We start from the raw sequence: 21,115 nt of genomic DNA on the forward strand, positions 1-21,115 counted from the left end.
AACTCCAGGAACACAAGCTCTCCTATTCACCCTCCCAATCACTACCTCTTCTTTTCCCTGAAAATAACCACTGCTATAGAGTGAATGTTTGTGTCCACCCACTCCCAAATTCATGTGGAAGCCTAATCCCCAAAGTGATAGTATTTGGAGGTAGGGCCTTTGGGGCGTGATTAGGTCATGATGATGGAACCCTCATGGATAAGATTAGTGCCTTTATAACAGAGACCCCTAAGAGACCCCTCACCCCTTCAGCTTATAAGATGACAGTCTATGAACCAGGAAGCAGGCCCTCATCAAACACCAAATGTATAGCACCTTGATTTTACTTCCCAGCCTCCAGGACTGTGAGAGTTGTTTAAGTCACCCAGTTTATGTTTTATGTTTATTATAGTATATGGTTCTTATAGCAGCCCAAACAACCACTATTTGAATTTCTAATACAGTAATTTTGTTTTGCCCATTTTTGAATTTTATATAAATGGAAACATACTACATGTATTATTTTCTTTTTTTATTTTTAAAGATTTTATTTATTTATTTGACAGAGAGAGACACAGTGAGAGAAGGAACACAAGCAGGGGGAGTGGGAGAGGGAGAAGCAGGCTTCCTGCGGAGCAGAGAACCTGATGCGGGCTCGATCCCAGGACCCTGGGATCATGACCTGAGCCGAAAGCAGACGCTTAATGACTGAGCCACCCAGGCACCCCTACATGTATTATTTTCTATCCAGCTTTTTTCATTCAACATTATGTTTGTGAAATCAATGGAAGCTGTTGCATGTAACTTTGGTTTGTTGGTTTTCTTCGCTACATAGTATTCCATTATAGGAATACGCTACAACTTGTTTATCCATTCTTCCCCTCCCCCCAACCTCTTGGTTATCCATTCTGTAACCAACTGACATTTGAGTTACTTCCAGTGTAAAATCTACAAGTGATGTTGGTAAACACATTTTTGAACATATTCTATAGAGACAAGTAGAATGGTTGGGTCACAGTATTATCACCTTGAGGAGATAATGCCAAACTGTTTTTCAAAATGATTATACCAATTTATACTTCCAGCAACATTGCATAGGAGTCTAAATGCTCTAGTCTAACATTTGGAGTTGTTAATCTTTAAATTTTAGCTTTTTACTAGGTATACAGCATTGCCTTGTAATGTTTTTAATTTGCATCTATGCCTGTCTACTATAATTCAATACATTTTCTTTGTTTTTGGTCATTTATATATTTACTTCCATAAGTCTTCCATACAATTCTTGTCTCAGGTTTCTTATTGACTTTTAAGAGTTCTTATTGTATTCTGGATACGAGCCTCTTATCATTTATGTGTTCCAAGTATCTTCTAATCTATGGCTTGCCTCTACATTCATAATGGTATCTTTTCATGAACAGAAACTCATATTATTAATGTGGCAAATTTATCAATCATTTCTTTTATAGTTGGTCATTTTGGTCTGTTTAAGAAGTCCTGACCTACTTCTAAGTTTAAAGATACTCTCCTATATAATGCTTTGGAAACTTTATCATTTTGCCTTTCACATTTAGATCCACAATCTACCTGAAGTTTACCTTTGTTAATGGTGTGAAGAAAGGATCAAGTTTGACTTTTTTTTCCTAAAAGATAACCAAATGATACAACACCATTTATTAAAAAGACTATCCCTAGGGGCGCCTGGGTGAGTGGGTTAAGCATCTAACTCTTGATTTCGGCTCAGCTGATGATTTCCGGGTCTTGAGATCGAGCCCCGTGTTAGGCTCTGCATTGGACATGGAGCCTGCTCAGGATTCTCTCTTTCTGCCCCTCCCCCACCCCCAACCAGGCATGCACGCTCTCCAAAAAAAAAAAAAAAAGAAGACTATTCCTCATGGCTACTTAGGCCATCATGACAGAGCTTTAGGTATGTAGCGAGAGTAATCAGATTCTAACTTTGGTATCATGAGGGCATCTCTCCCTCCTCCTCCAACCCAGGCTTCAGTGCAAGAGATGTAAGACCTGGAATATCTGCTATAAATTTTGCTGTGGGGGTGCCTGGGTGGCTCAGTCGTTAAGCGTCTGCCTTCGGCTCAGGTCATGATCCCAGGGTCCTGGGATCAAGCCCCGAATCAGGCTCCCTGCTCAGCAGGAAGCCTGCTTCTCCCTCTCCCACTCCCCCTGCTTGTGTTCCCTCTCTCGCTATCTCTGTCAAATAAATAAATAAATAAATAAATTTTGTTGTGAAGAATTAGTGAGTTTTTATGTGCCTCACAAGTTAGAAGAAATTCAGATATCTCCAACTGGGAGAGTGAAACTTATAAAGTATGACTTTAGGATGTGCCTCATTACTACTTCCCTTTAGTACAGTATATACATATATTTTTTTATTTTTTTGAAGATTTATTTATTTTGAGAGAGAGCACATGGGAGGGGCAAAGGGAGAGGGAGAGAAACTTTTTTTTTTTTTAAGATTTTATTTATTTATTTGACAAAGAGAAAGAGAGCACAAGTAGGCAGAGCATCAGGCAGAGGGAGAGGGAGAAGCAGGCTCCCTGCTGAGCAGAGCCCGATGTGGGGCTAGATCCCAGGACCCTGGGATCATGATCTGAGCCAAAGGCAGACACCTAACCGACTGAGCCACCCAGATGCCCAAGGGGGAGAAAGTCTTAAGCAGACTCCAGAGGCTGAGTGCGGAGCCGGACACGGGGATCCATCTCACAACCCTGAGATCACTAGCTGAGCCAAAACCAGGAGTTGGTCACTTAACTGTCTGTACCACACAGGTGCCCCAAAGTACTGTATTTTTGTAAAAAGGTTTATTTATTTTTTTGAGAGAGAGCGTGAGTGAGCACGTGCGCAGGGGAAGGGGCAGAGGGAGAGGGAAAGAATCCCAAGCAGATTCCCTGCTAACTGTGGAGCTCAATTCAGGGCTCCACCTCACAACCCCGAGATTACTACCTGAGTCGCAATCAGGAGTCAGACACGCAACCAACTGGACCTCCCAGGTGCCCCAGTATATTTTTTGATGAGAAGAAGCAAGGTTAGTTACTTCGGTGGCATGGTACCTTCGTTGTCTTTTTTTTTTAAGATTTATTTATTTATTTGAGAGAGAAAGAGAGAGCATGCACGTGAGTGGGGGGAGAGGGAGAGAGAGAATCTTAAGGAGACTCCCCACTCAGCATGGAGCCTGACTCAGGGCTCCATCTCACAACCCAAGAGATCATGACCTGAGCCAAAAATCATAAGTTGGACACTTAACTGAGTCACCCAGGCGCCCCTCCATGGAACCTTCTTGTAAACAAGGCAACAGGGGCTAGGCTCCCACTATGTATCCTACTCAGAACTCATCACTGCCAGGATCTAAATATGAGTGTTTGTTTCACCTACTTTAGAGCTCTTGGTCCCATTTAGGTCTTTCTTTCTTTAAATATCTTCCATTTATCTCCTTACCATTGTCATGTTTTCCTCTAGGCTTAAGCATATTTATGGTAGTGATTTTATTTTATTTTTTTAAAGATTTTATTTATTTATTTGACAGAGAGGGAGAGAGCACAAGCGGGGGAGCAGCAGGCACAGGGAAAGGGAGAAGCAGACTCCCTGCAGAGTAGGGTGCCTGATGCGGGACTTGATCCCAGGACCCTGGGATCATGACCTGAGCTGAAGGCAAACGCTTAAGCAACTGAGCCACCCAGGCGCCCTTATGGTAGTGATTTTAAAGTCCTTATCTGAAGCATATTTATGATAGTTGTTTTAAAGCCCTTATCTGCTCATTTCATCATCTCTACCATATCCGGGCCTATTTCTATTAACTGATTTTTCTTTTGTGTATAGCTCATATATTCCTGCCTCTACATATTTAGAGTAATTTTTTACTGGAGGCCAGACATAGGTCATTTTATGTTGCTGAGTTTTAGATTTTGTTATATTCCTTTAAAGAGTAGTAGACTTTGATTTGGTAGGCAGTAATGTTACTTGCAAATCAGCTTAATTCTTTTAATGTTTTGATGCTTTTGTAGGATGGATGTAGAGTAGCCTTTAGTCTAGGGCTAATTAAACCCACTTCTAAGGTGTGACCCTTTGAGAGTCTCTATATATTACGTATGCAATGAGGCCTCTTGCCTAGCTGGTAGAATTCTGAATGATTCTCAATGCTATGTAAGCTCTGGAAATTGTTCTTCTTACAGCACTTCCTAACATCCCCATCCCTCAAATGATTGTTCTTTCCCCGGTAACTGTTTCCTGCCAGGCCTCACAAAGTGTTGAGCTATGCACGTGCAGCTTGGGATTCGGCCAAAGACGCAGGTGGATTCCTGCACAGATCTGGAACTGTCTCTGTTGAACTCCTTTTTCTCACTTTGCCCCACAAATTCTAAAAGTCATCTGCTCTTACTTCATTATTTCCAAGCTTCTACATTCTTTGTTTTTACTTTTTCTGTTTTTCAGTTCCCTTCCTAACTCCTTGAGATGAATACTTAGCTCATTAATTTGGGGGCTTTATTTTCTTCTAACATACACAAGTAAAATTTCAAATTCTCTTTAAGAATGGCTTTACCCTTTATCCGAATCCTACAGGTTTTTTCTTTTTTTTTTAAGTTTTCTTTTTTTTTAGTAATCTCTACACCCAATGTGGGGCTCAAACTCATGACCCCAAGATCAAGAATCATATCTCTTCTGACTAAGCCAGCCAGGTGCTCCCCCATACTACAGGTTTTGTTATGTCATATTTTAGTATCATTCAGTTTATTATAATTATTTTATAATTACAGATGACTTTTAAATTTCCACTGCAATTTCTTCTTTGACTCATGCGTTATTAGGAAGTAACTCCCTTATAACACCATCCATGTAAAGCTTAATACTTAGTAAGGAAGGTTTACATTCTGTTTCTTTAAAACATTTCAGGATACAATGTGGTTAACTTTGAGGAAGGTGAAAGGGTGGGTCACAGAGTGCTAATAATATTCTACTTCTTAACCTGGGTGGTGGTTTCTTGAGTGTATTTGCTTTGTGCTAATTCTTCTTATGCTTTCCACACACTAAAAAGTAAAAAAGTTTCCTGGCTATTTTTAAACATGTATTCTTCCATATGGACTTTAAAATCATTTTATACATTTTCTAGGGTGCCTGGGTGGCTCAGTTGGATAGTGTCTGCCTTTGGCTCAAGTCATGATCCCAGGGTCCTGGGATCGAGACCCACATCGGGCTGCCTGCTCAGCCAGGAGCCTGCTTCTCCCTCTCCCTCTGCCTGCTGCTCCCCCTGCTTGTGTGCTGTCAAATAAATAAATACAATCTTTAAAAAATAAAATAAAATTATTTTACAGATTTTCTAAACAAACAAAAAGATCAAGTTCCTAATGAAACTGCATTATACATATACTTACCTTATATTTTTTCATAACTGCATTGCTTTCAAAGTTGGCTGTTTCTTCCATAAATCGGCCCACTAGTAGCATAGCTCGACCATGGATTAACATGTTCTTACTCTCAGTTGGGGTTTTATTTTCAGGAAAACATAATTCAACACCCTTCTGAAGAACAATTAGTGCCTGATGAACATCACCCTAAAAGGAAAATGGCAACAACAGCCTTTTAAGATATTTGTTTTCTGAAAAACAAAATTATTAGTACTTGAAGTCCATTAAGTATGTTTTATGTATAAATCTTTGTAATTTCATGTTCATCTCTCATTTCCCTCCTACAAAAGTAAAATCCTAAAAAGGAAGCAAAGCTCCATTTCATGTAGAACTCATATTCATTCATTCATTCACTCATTTTTACAGTCAATCAAAGTACAAGGAACTGAAGATATATGTAGGTGACTGGGGATAAACAAACATGAATAAATCAAAATTTCTGGCTTAAAAAAGTTCATAGTTCAAGGAGGAAGTAGACTATGTAAAACAGCAACACAATGCTAAAAACTATTAACAGGAATATATATGGGTACTATTAAGGACAGAGAAGGAAGGGAATCTCCTAAACCTATATGATGATACAGGAAAATGGAGGAGAGCAGCACTCAGGAAAAGTTACCAGATAAGGAAAATTTGAATTAGGTTTTAAAGAATGAGTAGCAATACTCCTGGAAGTGAATTCAGTGAAGGACATTCTTGGTAAAAGGATAATAATTTGGGGCACCTGGGGAGCTCAATCGATTAAGTGTCTGACTCTTGATCTCAGCTCAGGTCTTGATCTCAGGGTTTAGGGGAAAAAAAAAAAAAAGGAATAATAACTCTACTTGGAGAAGGTGAGTAGTCCGGTTTTAGCTAAAGCCTAAAGGGTTTATGAGATAGTGAGTGATAAATGAAGTTGAAGAGGTAGACTGGAACTCAATCAGAAAAAGCCTTGTATACTTTCTAGAGGTCAGACTTAATCATAAAGGCATGAAGAATACTTCAAAAGATTTTAATAAGAGGAGCTACATGATTCAATGTGCATTTTAGAAAGATCACAAACTGCAGTCATGTGCACAGAGAAATAGGGAGACTCAAAAAAAAAAAGGTATTAATATTATTAGAGACTATAAATGCTAAGGGCATGAATGAAAGAGAGAGGGTTCAAAAGATGTCTTCTTATAACTTTCAAATATGCAGTAAGGTATTATTAACTACAGTCACCATGCTGTACATTACACCATGACTTATTTATTTTATAACTGGAAGTTTGTATCAAAATATCAAAAGATGGGGCACATATGTGGCTCAGTTGGTAAAGCACGCAACTTTTTTTTTTTTTTTAGAGAAAGCAAGTGTGTGGGAGGCTGCTACCCTGAGATCATGACCTGAGCTGAAATCAAGAGTCAAAAGATTGGGCGCCTGGGTGGCTCAGTTGGTTAAGTGACTGCCTTCGGCTCAGGTCATGATCCTGGAGTCCTGGGATCGAGTCCCACATCAGGCTCTCTGCTCAGCAGGGAGTCTGCTTCTCCCCCTGACCCTCCCCACTCTCATGCTCTCTCTCAAATAAATAAATAAAATCTTTAAAAAAAAAAAGAGTCAAAAGATTAACCGACTGAGACACCCAGGTGTCCCAAGCCTGCAACACTTGCTCTCAGGGTGATGAGTTCGAAACTCAGGTTGGAGGTAGAGCTTACTTAAGGAAAAAAAAAAAAATCAAAAGATATTTCTAAGGAAAATTTAGTCTCCACTTGGATGTGGAAAATGAGGGAAAGGAAGGAGTTCAAATCTGATGCCCAGATCTCTATCTCAGATGAGAGGATACAATAGAGTCCTATTTAGAAAAACAGAGAATACAGAAGCAGTTATTGAACAGTAAATGATACTGCATTTTCAACATATTGAATTTATGGTATTAAAATACATAGACTAATGCTAGCTCGGAAAATGACCAGGTACTGACAAGTATAAGGTGAATCATTACCTTCGCCTCCACAATCACAGATGGTACCAGCTATAGTTGCTAAATGTCAATTTCAGAACATGCAATGCTTACTACTAATTCTAGACTGGTGGCAAGCATAAGGAGATATGTAAGTAATAACCATTTAAATCTGGGGCATAATCTTTGCAAGTAGTTCAGATACTCAAAAAGCCTCTTTCTCATTTACTATTGCTTCAATCTGGGGATTGCTGGGGACTTTTGTTCTTATGCTAAGCCCTTCCTGATAGGCTAGATTAGAAATTAATCTTGACAATAAAACTGGACTAATTATCTACCAAGGATATAAGTAGGGAACAGTGTTATTTTCATTTAACAAGTATCTTTTGAGTGCCTACTACATGCACCCTGTATATATATATAGGAAGTAAAACCAAAGTAAAAATTGGCTTCTTCCCTCAAGAAAAAAAAAGGAAAACAGATGAAAACCAAAAGAAATGCCCTTTCATCTTGAAATGGAAAGACGTTTAGGGACTTCAGGAAAGAAGGAACGGTTTCTTCTAAATTATGGTAGAATGATAAAGATGACAGAAAACGATTCTGAACGTGGATTAGGGATCATTTACAACAGAATATATACATATATACACGATGATGTTCTCTTGGCCATTACCTTGGACCATAGCCACTTTGCCCTTTCCACATACAATTCAGCAAGTCGTGATTCTCCAGCATTAAGGAGAGCATTGTAGGCTGTCTGGTGGTGACCAGCTTTTCTAGCGACTCTGGCACTCTGCAGCCAGCATTCTCCAACCATTTCATTGTAATCTGGTCTAAATGAATGTGACAAAAACAGGGGCAAAGAGCATTTTTAAGTATACTCAACAATTTAACTTAAAATATCTCTTCCTAACATGGAACCTTATCAATATACTATTTGAAAGAAATCAAAGAAGATTAATTTGTTAAAAAACTAATTTTAATTTTCTTAGCGTGCTCAATTTTTGTCAATTACAAGTCTATGAAAACTATAATACTGACTTTATATCTGTACCTCTCCCAGATATATTAACAATAAAAAAAGATCTATTGCATATAAAAGTAATTCTCAAGTTCTACGTTCATTTCAACTTACATAGTATTGCTTTGACAATTGATAATAGAAAAATATAGATTCAGAGAGAAAATTAAGAAAGATAAATATTCCCAAGTAATAAGCAAATATAATAGTAAATTCATGATTACTGACATGAAAAAAAAAGAAGTATGAAAACCTTTTGTTGAGGCTTAATAAAGCTCTCCGGAGAGCCAGGATGGGTTCCTTGGCTCTGTATGAATTCTGGGTCATTTCTAGTCGAGCTACCCAGTTTAGAGAATCTTCTTGAGAAGTGTCACCTGGCGACTGGTGAAAAAGTGATTTGATGCTATGCTCCAACTCACACAACATGTGCAATCTGAAGATAGATAAGCCTATGTTAAAATGTTATCATATTCAGCCTATTAATCTCATATACAAAGCACATACTCAAATTAGCCATCAAGAATCTGAAATGTGAAGTTTTCTTTGGAAGAACTTTAACCAACATATATTCTTGGTATATAAACAGTAATATTTTTATCTTTTTAATTTGGATATAAAACACAACTTATGTTGACTTAAATGTTTAGTGCTTTGCTATGGTCCCCAAATCCCTATTAATTAAATTGGAGAGGGGTATATAAAACTAAATTTAAGTGTATGAATTTTATTACCTATATAACAACAAAAGAAAATACAGATCCACTATAAATCAACAGAAATATCTGCATATATTGCTGGTGCCTCTATAAGAGGGCCTGACATAGTAGATGCCAGCAAAATATTGTGAAATGATGCAATTTTATTTTTTCTAAGAATGATGGAGACACTCATGACACATTCACACTAGCTTTTTTTCCATTTATAATACTCAGTGTCTATGACTCAGTGTTCAAGGACGCAGTTGAGTAGCTACAGAAGAGATTTAATCTCAGTGGTCCAACCTATGATTTCATTAAGCTATTACCAAAGGGGCAATACAAATTACAGTAAATTCTTCTAAATTAAAAAAAAAATTGTTCTTACTTATTTTTTAAATTATAACATCTATTATTTTCCTCAGGTGAACTAACAGACCTGAAATGTTTTTCATAGTTTTCTTCCTTACCTCTAAAAGTTAATTTTCCTTTCTACTAGTGTAATGCCTACATTTTTTGGGAGGAAAATGTCAAATGCATTTCTAAATGAGAAGGAGAGGAAACTAAAAAACACTGAGCACCAAAGTGCCAGGCACAGATGTCTATACTACTTAGATTAGTTATAGATCAAGTACCATATGACATTACAAAAGGATGAATATAAGATATTTTTCTTATTTTTTAGAAGTCTCATAATTGCCTTCCCAATGAAAGGGATATACATTAGAACGTTTTTTTAAAAACTAAAGGGTGAGGGCACCTGGCTGGCTCAGTTGGTAGAGCATGTGACTCTTGATCTCAGGGTTGTGAATTCAAGCTCCGTGCTGGGCACAGAGATTACATAAAAAACAAAACAAAATAAAACCGAAAAAAATAAGGTGATTGTGAGATAAAGGAATAAAAGAGCCACTGTGTGTAGATGCACATGATACCAAATATACTATCACTTATTTACTAACCAAAACATTCCAAGTCTGTCAGAAGACCATTATACACGAGGAATATAAAGATGGACACCCCCCATATACCTCACAATATATTCATATCCTCGTTGATAAGAGCCTCTTTCAAAGCTTGCAGCTGAAAGAGGTACAATTTGTTCTGCTCTCACTAGTTTCAGTGTGTCATAAAAAGCTGTGATATCTCTTTTTTTGGCTGATAATAGTAGCTGTCCCAGTCTGACACTCCATGTTGTAGATTTCCCATCTGAAAAATAAATGTAGAGTCAAGGAATGCCATACAGCCCCAAAACAAGCTTTATTCATTTGGTAAAATGGTCAGCAAAAATACTGGAACAGATGGTTTCATTCTATTTTGAACAACTAAACAAGGCAATTATAAAACAAGCTGAAAGATTAATTATAGATGTTACTTAGCTACTTAAGTCTGAATATTTATAGCATATTAAAACTGCTTATAAGAAGTAATTTTACCTGCTGCCAAATAGTTTTCCACCAAATCCCACTGTGACAATTTCCAAGCTGCTTCCACTCTGTATGTGTTTAATTCATCTGTCCATTCAGACCTATTAAGAGAAGCCAATATCAACTATTTATTTAAAGTGGCATTTAGAGATTTTTTCTTTGTTTTAGAACTCTATTTATTGTATTTATTTATTGCTCTATTTGTTGTACTATATTGTATTTTGTACTTAGATACAAAATAATTATCTCCATCCAAAATAACCCTCCAATTTTTAAACTTTCCATTCCCCCAAAACATTTTTTCAGTAATTCTTCTAAAAGGGCCATTTAAAAATGCCATTCCATAACAAATTAAATTGTGCCATATATTAGAACAGAATCAATGCCTGGATAATTACAAAGTGCAGTTGTAAGATTAGCTGTGTGCTTAACTTAAACAAAGGGCAGGAAGGAAAAAGAGCCAACTGAACATATACACATTGAGAGGTAAGCAATTCTAAGAACTTGGGATTTTTGAATTAAATTTAAGGCAAAAATATAGGAGCTGGTGGGTAGGTCTGGGGCAGTTGGGGGTGCATAGGACACTCAGTAATAAGGGCTTAAGAAAGTTACAAATGGGGACACCTAGGTGGCTCAGTTGGTTGGGCGCCTGACTCTTGGTTTCAGCGCAGGTCATGATCTTGGGGTCCTGGGATTGACTCAAGGGCTCAATGGACTACCTGCTCAATGAGGAGTCTGTTTGCCCCCCCACCCCTCCCCGTGCATGCACTCTCTCTCTAAAATATATAAATAAAATCTTAAAAAAAAAAGTTACAAATGATGTGTCAATGGCATAACAAAGGATATAAAATTAGCTACCTACAATATATATTAAACTATTTTCAGTTACTTTAAAATTTGGGTTTATAAAACCAGTATGACATTGGTAATTATTATTATTATTATTATTTTTTTTTTAGATTTTTTTTATTTATTTACGACAGAGAGAGACACAGTGAGAGAGGGAACACAAGCAGGGGGAGGGGGAGAGGAAGAAGCAGGCTTCCCGCTGAGCAGGGAGCCCGATGCGGGGCTCGATCCCAGGACCCTGGGACCACGACCTGAGCCGAAGGCAGACGCTTAACGACTGAGCCACCCAGGCGCCCTGGTAATTATTTTTTTTAAGCATTCTACTTATGTGACATTAAGATGGGGTAGTGATATTTTGTATCATGACTACATAGAAGAAGCTAGGCTTTCCCCATTATTTCCTTTTTATTAATCATACCATTTGAGTATCCGCTATATGCTACATGCTGGGCTAGGCACATTTTCCATTTAATTATCTAATAACACTGAAAGGCTCACATATCCTCATAAACGAGGTAAAAGAATGAGAGAGGCTGGGATCAATGTCCTTAAAAGTCCTCCTTGCTCTTTCTGTAGTAAAAACACATTTAAAAAATGTAATAAATGAGTGAATTTTTTACTTAAAAAAACCCCTAAAATAGCAGCATAAATATTGGATACCCTCTAATTTCTAAATACAAATTCTACCAAATCGGTTTAAAACAAGGCTAAAAGAAATACACTAGAAATGTAGTTTCTGAAGTCCAGTTGTGAATAACTTTACAAGCTCAGCACCATATGCCAAAATATCAAAATTTTAAGATAAAAATCTGAGTAGAATTAGCAGGATTTGCTATCTAGAGAGGATGTGCCATACGAAGCATTACACCAAGAAGTACTAAAAGGCAATGAAGATCAGGCTGTGAGACCTTATCCACAAAAATAGGTACTTTAAAAATAGTAATACAGTCAATAATTTTGGAGAAATATTTGTTTAAATGCAAATATTCTCTCCAGAGAACACACACGTCCTCAATGACCATCTGATCCAATAGGACAGAGCAATCTTGACTGAATATTGACACTTGACTTTTCACAGCTCAAAGATCAAGAGGCTCGGGGCGCTGGGTGTCTCAGTTGTTAAGCATCTGCCTTAAGCTCAGGTCGTGATCCCAGGGTCCTGGGATCGAGCCCCAACATCGGGCTTCCTGCTCTGCCAGGAGCCTACTTCTCCCTCTCCCACTCCCCCTGCTTGTGTTCCCTCTCTCACTGTGTCTCTGTCAAATAAATAAAAAAAATCTTAAAAAAAAAAAAGATCAAGAGGCTCTATGTATCCCAGATCCAAAAAGAAGACAAGAGGAGTCTAACTGTCCAGCATGCATAATTAGGAAACTTGACACCTAGGCTTGAGTCATGAAAACCTTCCCAAATTACTTTATTTATAAGGTCTCTCAACTAACCTAGAGAAACATCTAAAACATATAACCATTCTTTCTCTGCCACTGCAAATCTTCCTCTCTCATTTCATAAATTCCATTATGTGAAACTATCTGATTAACAGTGAGCTTCTCTGCTCTCAAACATTATAGAATTGTGGTCTTTACAAACCAGTTTGGGATTTATAGAAACTATACTTAGAAGAACTGTTTTGAGAGTCCTAACTAAAAATGGTGGCCATTGTGCTCTTTGGTTAACCGAGATCCCATCCCTTTTGATCAGATCTCACTGCCCACAATAGTCAGTTGGCATCTGGTAAATTTATCAAGAAGTCAGTCTTTTAGCTCTCAGAGCAAGGCAGCTTCAAGGGCAGAACCAACCTCCACAGTTACTCCCCAGACCAGAAGAACTGTGCAGCTTTAATCCTTGTCACAACATAAGTACTACTTTTTTGCATCATTTGGTTTGCTAAAACAAACACATTTTCTTAAAAAAAGGAAGGCAGCTTTCACTTTTATCAATCCTTTAGGGAAAAATTAACCCACACAGTCTGAGTGGTGTTCTAGAAAGCAGTCACAAGGTTTTCCCCTCCCCAACACAGAAAATAACTGGTGTTGATAATGCAGACAGAGCTTAAATACTTTTTGGATATGTTCCTATGAGCCTCACCCATAGCAGGTGAGCTCTGGAAAGTTTGTCTTAAAGCAAATATAATTCAAGGATGACTCATGGGACAGAAGATGAGCTATTAAGTGCTAAATCAACTTGTGGAAAAGTAGAAAAAAGTATTTTTTGTTGCGTATCTCCAACACCACGAAAACATAAAAAAGACTTTGTTTCTTCAATAAATGTTATGTCAACCTAATTCACTAATTAAACTTTTCCCATTCAGATATAATAACAAAAGAAAATCATTCTTTAAAAAAATATTACCTGTTAGCATGTACTCCATTCACCTGAGTGATTACAGTAGACAGCTGACCAAGACCTAACATGGATTTCACTACACCATGATAATGAATGATCTAGAAATTTAAAAATATTTAAATAGCAATTATCATTTCAAATATACCCTGGGAAACAAAGACAGTTTAACTGATACTCATTAAAAAGTACTACTTGCCTCACTGAGCCTATCCTTCTTAATTCAGCAACTGACTTGCTTGGCCTAATGGCAAAGCCCCCAGCAATGTCCTAACACACGTGAATATTAAAAAAATACACAGACAACCTAAAAAATTCTCAGACTGAATTTATTATTTTTTCCAGATTTGGTCTAATTTTTAGTTCAAATCAAGTAAGTTCAAATCAAATAGTTCAAATCAAATCAAATCAAATAAGGAGTACTCTTTAATATTTTGTTTAAAGATTATTGGCAATACTATTTCTCACACAAAAATTAAAACTCAATGTTCACAATAACATTAATATAGATTTAGGGCTTTAGTAACTAAAAAGTTATATAGGATTATGCAGTATTCTTTAAAATTGAAAACAAGATTGTGAAAAATAAAGACCTTCTACACTGAGCTTCTGAGAAAATAAACATGTCAAATACAACAAAAAGCAATATTCCAAGATTAGAGAGAATCTAAGCCAAGATTATAAATCAGTAATGCTAAACTCCCTTCCTGTCCTTGTAAACATGAGATATGTTAACCTGCCCCCATTATAATTGTAGCTTAGTGATTCTAAGGGACCATTTCGGAAATTCACAGATGATGATAGAGGGCATGTGAAATGTGAATGTTTCCTAGGCTGTAGAAAAATCACAATTATTATTAAAAAATTGACATATATGTTATACTTTTTATTGCAAACTAAAATTGTATACATTTGAGTAACTGGACACACAGCTTAATATAAATATTATCCTCAGCAAGCCTCATTCATTTGGGGGATTTCTAAGGTCACAGAAATGGCATTGAAGGATTTTTGAGATCATCTCACATTTCTAATTTTATCATTCAGGAAACTCAAGCTCAGAGATGATTAACTATTTTCTAGACACACTGTGACACCTGTAGAGACAGTATTGAAACTAAGATCTCCAGAGTTCCTAGTTTAGGGCCTTTTCATTATGTTGCCTTTCATTTATTATCTTACCTGGTCTGGTTCTAGCTGAATAGCCCTGTCATAACAAGCAGTGGCATCCCTCAGTAGGCCAATGCTTTCATGCTCAAGGATCTGTTCTTTCAGAGATGGTTCTGCCTTTCGGATTGCGCTTACTCCAGCTACTCCATCTGGTTCATGCATAGCAGCATACAATTTCTTTGTTCAACCATAACAAAATAATAAGAGAAAAAAACACAACTAGAAATAAAACTATAAAACCACCAATTTATGTGAAAAGAGCATATGAGAATTTTTCTCAAAGTAACAGTAAGTATTCGCTTCAAGGCAGACTTCACAGTAAACTTATAAACTTATTTCCAGGCATCTTATTATTTTAACACCTTTGTTTCACTTAAATACAAATCTACATTAGTAATTGTTATTGATAATGAGAGTTACAAAGAACAGCAAGGTCCTGAACTCTCTTTAAATCCAACTTTTGATACATTCTGTTCAATACAGTTTAAAAGAGTTACAAAATTTTTAAATAAGTATTTTAATATATTGATATTGAGATGCCTCAAATCTGAGTTTGAAGGAGATATTCAGGATGAAGATAAAAATTTGGCAGCAATTAGCACAAAAATGTTCTTTAAAGGCAGGGGGAAAGGACATGATTTAGTAAATGAACAGGGAGAGAGGAGAACACAGGGGCAGGGAAGGAGACTGGAGTACTTCTATATTAATAGAGAAAGAACTAACAAATGAAACTGAGAAGAGAAACCAGAGTAGTTTACAGGAAGCTGGACAATGTGATATCCCAGAAGCCATGAATAAAAGCAAATGTCTTAATGAAAAAGGAGTGGTCAAATGATTCTGTGAAATTAAGAAAATGAGAACTGGGAAACATTCATTGGATTTGGTAACATGGAGGTAACTGATTTTCTTAGCAAGAGTAGTATCAGTGGAATAGAGAAAGAAGTCTTGTTGGGGAATGGTCAAAAAATGAATGGAAAGTAAAGTGAATATAGAGAAGATAGAGTTCTTTTAAAACTGGCTACAAAGGGAGACAGAGAAATGGGCAGTATCTGAAGGAGAATATAAGACCAAGAGAATTATTAAAAATTAAGATGGAAGATACCAGAGCGTGTCTATATACTCCAGCTGAGGAAGATAAACTATTGATACTAGAGAAAGCAGCAATATTGAAGGATTGAAATCAAGAACACAAATAGGAGGACTGAATTTTGACAGGAAGGGATCCTTCCCTAGGAATAACGTAAGAGAAGAAAAAAGGATATGGTGCAGAAGTCAGTGTATTTTCAAATTTGGTGGACGTCTAACTTCCATTTTCTCCATGATGATAAAACAAGATTACTACTCAAGAGTAAGTAAGGTAGAAGCTGAGAAATGAGAAAAAATAGTCATCCTGAAGAGCAGGAAGGTAGGCTTACTAGAGAAACACAGATGGCAGTATGAAAGAGTACTGCTGAGGTCTCAGATTATAAACTTCAAGTAAAAGCAGTTAAAAATCCACTGTGACGTTTCTCCAGCAATGTTCAACTGCTTAAATGCAAGACACTGGCAAGGCAGATGGGTGAGTTTATCCAAGGACGGTATTTTACAAAGTGAGTTATCACACAGAGGGAGAAAGACAAGGGTGAACATCTTTGTAAGGGAATGATTTTAATAATGAACAACAGACTCAAAGCTAAACAAGGAGAAAAATAAAGACAGGAGAAGGCTACATTTTGGATGAAGGCTATATTCATCCAAAGACAATAAGCTACCGGGGTGCCTGGCTGGCACAGCAGAAGGAGCATGAGACTCTTGATCTCAGGATTGTGTGTTCGAGCCCCATGTAGGGTGTAGAGATTACTTAAATGAATAATAAAAACTTTAAAAAAAAAAAAAGACTATAACCTACTAATTTTTCAGTTTCTCACTACTTTTTGCTTTTGACTTGAAAAAAAAGTCTACCAATTTCTTATTTAATCACCCTGTATTAGCCCCACCTTCCCTTTTTTTTCCTTCCCCACACAATCAAAATATTATCACCTAAGCCATTATTTCACCAGCCCTGTCATGCCTGATTCCTGTTACAACCAGCACATTCCCCTTCCCCACCCACCCCAAATTCAGGCCCACATTTCTCATAAGAATAGCAATGGCCTGCTTCCCTTGCATCATAGCTATTTCAAACCCTCCCTCCATGACTGTCATAGTCATTTAGCTAAAATACCATTCTGACCATGGCATACCACCATTTCCAACTCCATACTGATGCCTCTATTTGAAATATCTTACCTCCTTTTTTTACCTATCTACCATCCATTCTTTAAGACCCAGCTTAGACATTGTCTCCAAGAAGCCCGTACTGACCCCTTGGTCACTCCCATCTCCTACCCCACACAGAGGATAACTTAAGTGCCTTTCCTCAGGGCACATATATATCACTTTACACCAAATTGATGTTTATCTCTCCCCACTAATCTGTAAGCTTCTAAAGTGCTCATAAATATCTAGTAGCTAGCATAGCATCTAAAACACTCAATATAATGAACAATATAAACATAAAAGACTTGCAATATTAAACATCATTAAATTTACTGTATTAATTTCAAACCTGTAAAAATCCAAGATGCTCTTGAATATTTTGTTTCTTTTCTGTAATAAATGATTCAAAGTGCATTACAGCTCGTGTGTATGCTTTGGAGCGAAAGGAAGCTACTGCCAGAGTGTCCTGAGGTATGAGGTCTAGAAAACGAGTTACACTCTGATAGTCTTCATGATCCGCAGTAGATACTAGATTATAAAAAGAAAATTGAGTGATTAAAGACTTACAAGATGAAATTTTTAAAGTGTTGATTTAAAGTCTAATTTATTTAAATTCAATTTAGTTCACTAAATAAATTAATCTAAATGTATTAGAGTATCATACTTAGAATGTAACTACCAGAGGATTACTCAGAGGAGTCTTGCTCCAACTCCACCATTATCACTTATCTTACTTGGAAATATTTAACTTTATTTGAGCTTCTGCTTCCTCATATATAAAAGGGAAGTATTAGTATTGTCCTGCCTTCCTTACAATGTTGTTGTGAGGATTAAATGTAAATCTGTATTATACCATATCATTTCACTCATATGTGGAATCTAAGAAACAAAACAAACGAACAAAGGAGAAAAAGAGAGAGAGAGAGAAACCAAGAAACAGACTCTTTGGAGAACAAACTGATGGTTACCAGAGGAGAGGTGGCTGGAGGGATGGGTGAAATAGATGATGGGGATTAAGGAGTGCACTTGTGATGAGCACCAGCTGATATATGGAAGCGTTGAATCACTATATTGTACATCTGAAACTAATATTACACTGTGTGTTAAGTAACTGAAATTTAAATAAAAACTTAAAAAAAACTCTAAGAGTAAATCTGTATTAAATGCTGAAAAGATACAAAGATGATACAAAAGATACAAAGATGAGTTATATATTAATGATGACTATAAAAACACTGACAGTATAACAGTAGGGAAAAAGCAGAATTACCGAAATAGCTTCTTTTTAAAGCCTAGAATTGTTAACAATCTTTTTCCTCTGTTGCCACATAAACAATATCAACTGTTTTAATGAAAATTCAAAGTAGAAGTGCCTTTGAAGTAAAATCACAAATACTTTAGGGTAATTTTTTTCAAGAATCTAAGAAAAGACTTAAATTGGAAACTTCAAAAATGAGGGCAGTCCCGTTTATGAATTCTTATTTAAAACTTATAAATTTTAGTAGCAATTCATAACAGTATGTAGAGAATAGGATAAGTTTCTTCAAAATTTAAATAATCAAGATGGCAAATTTAAAAGCAATTATATTTAAAATAAGTCCCTGATTCCATCAAAATTTGTAGATCATTTAAATTATGAGAAATGTTAAAAGTATTGTATTTTTGAACCATTACAAATGTTATTCTTAAAAACCAGTATTTCCCTTGTAATGTTAATGTTAGCAGAAATGGAGATAGAGGTTGTATTTGGTTTTATAGAACCATTTACACATGCAGAAATAGGAACAAACATCAAATTGTTAAATCAATGGAAAATATATCAATAATTAGCCATACTCCTCAGAAAAACAATCCCCCCAGATATTTGTTTGCAAGTCTAAAAACTTTTAGAAAAATAAGCTATTGTGCTTAACAATAGGAATTATGTGCTTTCCTCACGTACATGAACAAGAGGGAGACACTCACAAACTGAGAACTGCGTAAGTGAAGGTCTCTTTAAGGATTGTTAAACAGTCACTTTTTTCAATTAGCCTCAAAGTCTAGGGGGCAAAACATGTGATTTCCATTAAAATAGCTGAGATATACAGAAGCAGAATGAATATAATTCTGCTCACCAAATGCTTCTATCCTAGCGGGCATTTTTAACTCTAATGAGATTCCACTTTTAGTCACCTTAGTGGAAGTTGTAATACCACAGGAAAAAAACTGCACATATTTGGTATAGCAGGGTGTAATGTAGTAACATGTATTAAGCATATTTGGAGAGACCGCTGGATACCAAACACTACCAGAGACAGGAAAAACAAAAAAATAAAATGAATGAAATGAATAGAGTAGAAAAAAAGAATAGGCCATGAAATGAAATTAACAGTTGAAATTTAAAACTTACATGTGAAAAAGATCGCAGAGTACGTCATAAGTGAAAAAGGATAAAGAACACTTTACTACATATATATATGTATACATCTGTATGTATATGTATGTGTATATACACATAGTACACTGAGGGGACAGAGTAAATACACACAATACACTGAGGAGACATGGAGTAAACGGTTTAAGCATTGAGGGGTCAGTTATTAACAATATTAACGTCATTTATTTCACATTTTACAATTTATATATTCATCATCTCATTTAATCCTCAGTCCTCTAAGGGAAATAATATTAATCCTATGTTATACAAAGAAAAATTAGGCATCTGTCTTGCCTAAGGTAGTGAGAATTTAAAGAGAGGTTTTCTGACTATAAATTCTCTGCTTTTTCTCAGTGAAAAGGCTACCTCGGGGAAAAAAAAGGTACGTAGGAAAATATAGGTCTTTAAAAAGCTAATGCTTAAATTACAGAATTGATACAGGAAGTAGCTAACTGGTTAATAATTAAGAGAAGAAAACAAACAAAAGTTATGACTCACCAACTGAATCTACTTTATCTCTGTTTGATTTGCTTTGTGGAAATTTCTCTGCATTCAGTGCCTGAAATTTGTGTCTTGCCCATTGTGTGAGATGGTCAAGCATGGAGAACACAGTCTGTGTACTGAGTTGACATAGATCAGATGCACTGTCTTGGGTACTTATGGTATGTTGATCATCATGCTTTAGGACTGCCATAATTTCTGCATAAACCTAAGAAGAACTCATTTTATGGTTAATAATGTACCATGTAATATCATTTTGCTATTATCTTACATGTAAGACCAAGCATTCTGAGGCAACTATAAGTCAGAACAGATGAATTTATAGTCTCTAATAAAATTTTAAATGTACAATACCATATAACCCAATGGTTCTATTTTTTGGAATACACCCTAAACACATACACAAACGCTTTCACAAGTAAGAATCATCATAATGCATACCATGGCATTGTAAGAACAAAATAATTGGAAATAATCATTATTATGGCAACAGTTAAACTATGGTACAACTACAAAATGGAAGGATTATATAACACAGCATTAATAAAAAAAAAAAGGTGGCTCAATAAATATATATTGGTGAATTTAAAAAAAGGCAAGTTGCAGAATACCTACTATGATACTATCAAAAAAACCTTTTTTTTTTGATAGTACACAGTACTATTCAACAGATTAACAACTGCATTAAAAAATAAAAAGGTTTGAAAATCTACACATCAAAAAAAATTTTTTTTTAAAGATTTTATTTATTTGACAGAGAGAGAGAGAGAGAGAGAGAAAGCACAACCAGGGGGAGCAACAGAGGGAGAGGGAGAAGCAGGCTCCCTGCTAAGCAGGGAGCCTGATGCAGGGCCTGATCCCAGGACTCTGGGATCATGCCTTGAACTGAAGGCAGATGCTTAACCAACTGAGCCACCCAGGCACCCTTGAAAATATACATATCAAATTAATATCAGTGATGACCTCTGGGGATGTGGGATCAGGAATGGTAGTCAAAGGGTACACTTTTATTTGTAGAATTCAAATATTTACATTAAGAACATAGTAATACACTACTTTTTTTTTTTAATTATGTTAGTCACCATACAATACATCACCAGTTTTCGATGCAGTGATCCACGATTTATTGTTTTCATACAACTCCCAG

The 21,115-nt window shown here is 36.2% G+C and overlaps 1 protein-coding gene across 3 annotated transcripts in view; it reads right to left on the reverse strand.

The window, feature by feature from the left end:
• Positions 1-21,115, reverse strand: part of ATR (ATR serine/threonine kinase) — a 91,974-nt gene that overhangs the window by 22,997 nt on the left and 47,862 nt on the right. For all 3 annotated transcript variants that reach the window (XM_034996252.1, XM_034996259.1, XM_034996243.1), the window contains 9 exons: positions 19,966-20,176; positions 17,401-17,579; positions 14,826-14,990; positions 13,653-13,744; positions 10,464-10,555; positions 10,059-10,236; positions 8,589-8,768; positions 7,988-8,147; positions 5,361-5,540 (listed from right to left, as the gene is read on the reverse strand). In XM_034996252.1, coding sequence (XP_034852143.1) covers positions 5,361-5,540; positions 7,988-8,147; positions 8,589-8,768; positions 10,059-10,236; positions 10,464-10,555; positions 13,653-13,744; positions 14,826-14,990; positions 17,401-17,579; positions 19,966-20,176 — 1,437 coding nt within the window. The remainder of the gene's footprint in view (positions 1-5,360; positions 5,541-7,987; positions 8,148-8,588; positions 8,769-10,058; positions 10,237-10,463; positions 10,556-13,652; positions 13,745-14,825; positions 14,991-17,400; positions 17,580-19,965; positions 20,177-21,115) is intronic.

This window comes from Mirounga leonina, unplaced genomic scaffold (genome assembly GCF_011800145.1).
Source record: "Mirounga leonina isolate KUSES-001 unplaced genomic scaffold, KU_Mleo_1.0 Mir_115, whole genome shotgun sequence".
Lineage (NCBI taxonomy): Eukaryota > Metazoa > Chordata > Mammalia > Carnivora > Phocidae > Mirounga > Mirounga leonina.